The sequence below is a fragment of the Frieseomelitta varia genome, unplaced genomic scaffold (assembly GCF_011392965.1).
Source record: "Frieseomelitta varia isolate USP_RPSP 00005682 unplaced genomic scaffold, Fvar_1.2 scaffold_20, whole genome shotgun sequence".
NCBI lineage: Eukaryota > Metazoa > Arthropoda > Insecta > Hymenoptera > Apidae > Frieseomelitta > Frieseomelitta varia.
In genome coordinates, this window is record NW_025109750.1 from 61,465 (window position 1) to 67,464 (window position 6,000).

General features: G+C 34.8%; 1 protein-coding gene across 6 annotated transcripts in view; it reads left to right on the plus strand.

The window, feature by feature from the left end:
• Positions 1-6,000, plus strand: part of LOC122526860 (glutamate receptor ionotropic, kainate 2-like) — an 80,859-nt gene that overhangs the window by 57,530 nt on the left and 17,329 nt on the right. For all 6 annotated transcript variants that reach the window (XM_043650457.1, XM_043650459.1, XM_043650461.1 and 3 more), the window contains one exon: positions 4,275-4,379. In XM_043650457.1, the coding sequence (XP_043506392.1) occupies positions 4,275-4,379 (105 nt within the window). The remainder of the gene's footprint in view (positions 1-4,274; positions 4,380-6,000) is intronic.

Here is a 6,000-nt window from a genome sequence, read left to right on the forward strand (position 1 = left end):
AAATTTCAAGAGATTAAATTATTTGTTATACGGTAAATAGTCGCTTGGTTCTCAATCCTTTGAATGCTCATTAAAATTACCAAAAATCTAGAATAACACCGACTGGGAAACATGTAATAAATATTAAGAATTGTTCGTCTTTGAACATATATAATAACTTTCGATATATTTATATAGTAATGCGTCATTCTCGCGACGTTCAACAAGTATTTAAATTAAAAATTAATTACTTTAGAAATCGACGATATCGACTAAACATTCGAATGATTGATGAGCGAATCTTTTTCTTTCTCCCTTGAGCGAAACGCGGGCAAATAAATTACGCGTCGATATCGCATTCGCAGCAGAAACGCCCCGATGAATGGGTAATAATTAAAACGTCCCCGTTTGAATATTCCTTCGATATTACGAGCGGCTTATTCATCCGCGTTTAAACTCTCGAACGAAGTCACGATAGCGCGATCGGAACGATCCGAATGGCCCGTGAAAAGCAACAAGGTGAAACGCTGACAAAACTCATCGTTGGATGGAAAGAAAAGAAAAAAAAAGGGGAGGAGGAGGGAATTCTAGCTCAATCATTGATTATCCTGCGTGAAGAACTCTGGTCGAAAAGTCTGGTTCGACGGCCGGCTCTGTCGATGGCTTGGCAAATTGATTTAAACGATCGTTTTCACATTGCATTACTGTTCTCACCGATGAAAAACTGGCCGTCTCGGTCGGAGTCACGATCGTTCGCGGAAGGATCATTTTGTTTTTCAGTTCGACCGGTCGTTTTAGTTCGAAGCACGCGCTCGGATCGTTTTCACCTCGGGAGGAAGTTGTTAACAGTTGAAACTATCGACGATCGAAGTATTTCAAATCATTCATTTCGTTCTTTCTGAATCCTCTCGCTCGATCCTTCTCGTCTCTGAATTATATTCCGAACGATGCCGTTAATGGTGAAATTATCCATGATTAAACGATGTGAGACGGTATTTTATTTCTCGAATCTTGTTAATCATTTCTATCATTGAATTTATATTCTAAAAGGTGATTTGTTGCATTCACGGTATATTAATATATTTTATTTTATAAATCTTGTAATATATTGATAATTGTAATAATTATAATTTATTATATTTTTGATATAGTACAATATTTAAATCCTTACATGCGTGTCGTTGCAGATTCACGACATTATTAATTACGAGTCCGTTGAAAAGAATTTCGTTTTTAATGGTTAAATAATTAATGATCTATTATCATTGTTATACGAAAGTGCGTGTAAAACGATTGAAATATGACTGATGAGCAATTTAATAATATACAAACGATACAACAAGTAATAATTCTAGTATTGACAACTCAAACTATCAAAGTATCACGAAGTGCAAGAACAAGTAGTACAAGTAAATGACTTGTAATTGTAATAATTACAATTTATTATATTTTTGATATAGTACAATATTTAAATTCTTACATGCGTATCGTTGCAGATTCACGACATTCTCTACATTATTAATTACGAGTCTGTCGGTTGAAAAGAATTTCGTTTTTAATGGTTAAATAATTAATGATCTATTATCATTGTTATACGAAAGTGCGTGTAAAACGATTGAAATATGACCGATCAGCAATTTAATAATATACAAACGATACAACAAGTAATAATTTTAGTATTGACAACTCAAACTATCAAAGTATCACGAAGTGCAAGAATAAGTAGTGCAAGTAAACGACTGCGGCAACACTGAATATCCAAAGAAAATATATGTTTCACATTCCTCAGATTTTGACTTAATTTTACCATCAATCTCTATCGGAGAAAATATAAAATGTTTAAATGAATTCTAAATATAGCCAATGATCCCAGTAATAGTACTTAAAGGGTTGATTTCCCCGAAATTGAATAAAAATTGCTCGTTTATGGGTGTAAGTATTCAACAGGACAAGACGAAAGATGAAAAGATACAGAGGAAAGAAATGGAGAGAGAGAGAGAGAGAGAGAGAGAGAAACGACGGAAGGACGCGCGAAAAGGCGGTCTGTGCGGTTTCTTTCGACCATCCTTATCGGTCGTGGCCACATACACGCTTTCCAAGCAGCCACCGCTGGAAATAAATCTGCCTAGTCTTGCGGCCGTGGCCCGTGGCGCGCCGAGTGCTTTCCCAGACGCTGAAAAAGCAGTCGGATAACGTATCTCGGCTGCGTATGCATACTGCGTTTTGCCCTGAAAATCGTTTCCTCGGCTGAAATCTTTTTCCCCTCCCTTCCCCGTCCAATCCCAACCGCAGCGACTCTTCCGTTCTCATGCGACATGCACTCGGATTGGAAAGGCTCTCCAAATGAATTTCGAGACCGTTCGATTCGTCAACAACTAATCAACAACTGATGCGATCTCGTCAGAAGTTTTCGAGAACTTTAACGGAAATAGGGTTCGAACGTAAAAAGACGGCGAGCGAAAAATGAGGAGCATCTCCTGGAGTCTGTTTTTTAGAACTGAACTCGACGACGTCTACGTGGTTTATAACGAGACATCGAACGTAGGAAATTCTCAAGTGGAACGATTTATTTCTGAGAGATCAGAAGCAAATTAGTGTAAATTTTACTAAACTTTTGTAATTTTATTGTACTGTATAATCGTTCTGTCGTGTGTTTCTGTTGGCAAAGTCTTTGATCAGCATTTCAATATGATCATTGTACTATAATTACTGCGACGTGAACTGCTCTGTCGACTGAAGGTTTCATTAACGAATGGATATTGTTGTTTCTAATGAGAAGCTAATTTGATTGGCTTCAATGTTGGTCAGATAATTTAATAATTGTTTGTCTACTTGTAATTTTGGAGATATGGGCATGGCACCTATTTCCATTCACGGGAATGAAGCAGAAAACAAAATTACTTCTCCTTAAAGTTCCCTTACAAATCTTCGTTTCGAAAAAATCGAAATTTTCAGATCACCAAAGTTCCCTCGCAAGTTCAAATTTATTGTTAACAATCGTACAATTCTTTCAATTATCTGATCGTGAAACTTTCCACGTATAAATGTTCAGATTATGTTCATATGTTAATAAATATAGTCTTCTCACAAACTAATAATCGACTCAGTTTGGAGATTTTTTACGATTGATGTCTCGCGTTAAGTTGTCACTTCGTATCAAATTTAATTTCAAAATTAAGGGGCCAAAGAACAGAGGATCGTCCTTTCAGTTTACTTGTAATAATAAGCCGCACGAGGTGATTTTAACGTAGAAATCACGAGTTTAAGGTGATAGCTACGCGAGGTGATTTTAACGTAGAAGTAGAACTGTAAATTACATTTGAAAAGCGATTAGATTTCCTTAGAGTTTTACCCTTGCTTCCGTAGCGAGTCTTGAATCCTGCACCGACTGCACGTCATTCAACAAAAACACTGGCACTGCTTTCGATTAGACACAGGAAATTAGATTTAGGTGACACAGACACACACGTAGAAGCGTCAAAGAGCATGGAGAAAGGTAGGAGACACGTGCCCACCACTGTCATACAGAGTCTCACACACATCTTCATCGTATCTTCACGAATTACGGTGCTAGATACTTCGATCTACGTATTTTCGCGATTATTCTCCATACTTCCATACGTCGTGACTCATTTAACAATCTATTTTTTGTCCTTTGAGAAATGTTCGCACGTCAGTCGGGGAAGTTTATATACGTTTATAAATTTCCAATGTTTGAAGAAAGACAGGGATATAAAATATTATTTTATTCGTTGGGAACTGAAAATAGAAAAATGACGATGTTTTATATATCTATTCACTGGGAAAAATACATAAATTGAGGTAAAAAAGAAAAAAAGTATGAAATCATAAATTAGAATAATTTTTATAATTTACAATTATTTTAGTCTCAGTTTCAGTTGGCGTAAGCTGGTTATGTTAATTATTTCAATTGGAATAAGCTTCGTCTTGTTTCTAATAATTATACGTAAATTCCCAAAAGATCGTGCTTTCGATTTACTCACGTATTCTCTCAAACAAATGTAAGAAAATTGAGAATTGCCGATACTCCAGACTCGATATAATTTTAACTAATAAATTAATTAAGATCCGTAAAATATCCCAAGTCTTCATCTCTTTAAATTGAGACGTGTATTATAAATTTCTAAGGCTGACTGTACATATGTATACATGTGTATATAGGTCCATGTATCTAACCGTAATTTAAGAATCATTGTATCCTCAATTTTGACAAAAGAAAACGTCACTACCTCTATTTCCATCGACTAATTGAACATACTCTTCTCTACCCGCAGAAAGCAGACTTGGCGGTTGGTTCAATGACAATCAATTATGCCCGCGAAAGCGTGATCGACTTCACGAAGCCATTCATGAACCTTGGCATCTCGATTCTCTTCAAGGTAAGATTCCTCGAGGAACTTTTCTAGTTTACGTGAAAATAAAAAAAAAAGAAAAAAAAGGAAAAAGGGGGGAACAGATGTGAAAGAACGAGGAATTTCGTGTAAATTCCTCGATTTTTTCTAGTGGACGCCATTCATCTTTTTGGAAGAAACGAGAGATCGAACTGTATTTAAGGAATATACTCGTCGCGGAGAAATTGTAATAAATATTACTAGAAATAAGACATTGGAATTGTTAAAAAATTAAAGAGAAATAGTTCGTGGATGTCTTTCAGTTAAAATTTTTTATTGAAATTTTTATTAATATAATAACGGAAGAAGGCATTAAAGATTCTTCCAATTTTAGTCTTAATTTTCATTGTCATTTTTCAACGATATTTTGCGGTATTATCATTCTTTAATAACATGGCAATATCCTGAAGTCACGGATCAAATAAAAAAAAAACGCACAATAAATTATACAATTATTATACATTATAATTTTCCGAAGTTCATTTTGAAATATTTATTTGATTACTCCAGCAAAGAGAATATGTGGAATGTTCATTCAGTCGCATAACAATTCGGTATATTATTTTTTCGACGAGAGCAAATACAAGAACAGATGAAATTTATCATCCTTTCCATGTATTTAATCTTTGTCTTTTCTTCTTTCTTTTTTAAATAAAAAAATGTCATGTCAGCGAATATTTGAGCAGTAAAATAATTTTTTCAAGAAAGAAAAGACCATCTCGTTGTAATTTAATTCAATTTTACAATGTTTACTCAACATTTGACGACTATACTCATCATTTAATTGTACCTGCCTAATGTAGATATATATTTTTAAAAAAGAACTACGCTACAGTTAACAGATTAAAAGAATCGCTCGTCCAAATAAAACACCAATTTAATCCGGCTCGGTTCGATACCGCGTTCGTTCCAGTTCGAGAATTCATATTTCCAATCTTCTACCATCTACTACAGATAATCTGCTTTCCATTCTACGTGTTCTTGCCCATCTCTGTATTTATCCATTAAATTATTGGCCATGATATTTATGCATCCCTGGTTATTTAAATTACACGCGGTTGCTTACGAATTTATAATTTTGTAATTTTTCTTCTTTTATATCAAGCTTGCAAATCTCTGCGAATCTAAAATTTTTGTTCGTCCCTATAAAATATCCCTCCTCGTTCTTAATAAAAATTAATTTATCTGTATCACGTATCTAAAATGAGAGACACGTCGAAATTAAATTAAATACAAATGAAGAAGTGAAGGGTCAAGCTTCAACTTTTTGGAAATCATTGACTGAGATACGTTTTAAAAGAATATAATACTTTCGTTCGCGTCTTCGCGCGTCGATAAAATTAACCTCTGTGATTCACAAAGTTTTGTTTGTTAAAATCTCGGAATCGTTGAAAGAAAGGAATCCAGACTACGGCACATCCATGAAAACAAATACCAATCAACGGTAATCTATACGGATTCGTTCGCTGCAATAAACGCGACAACAAACATCAATAGCAACAAAAAGAACGAAGTCGTACAAATGATTCAGGAAACCTATACCGAACTTACTAATGACCACAAACATATAATAATCACCTGGATCCCGTCACACCAGGGAATCGAAGGA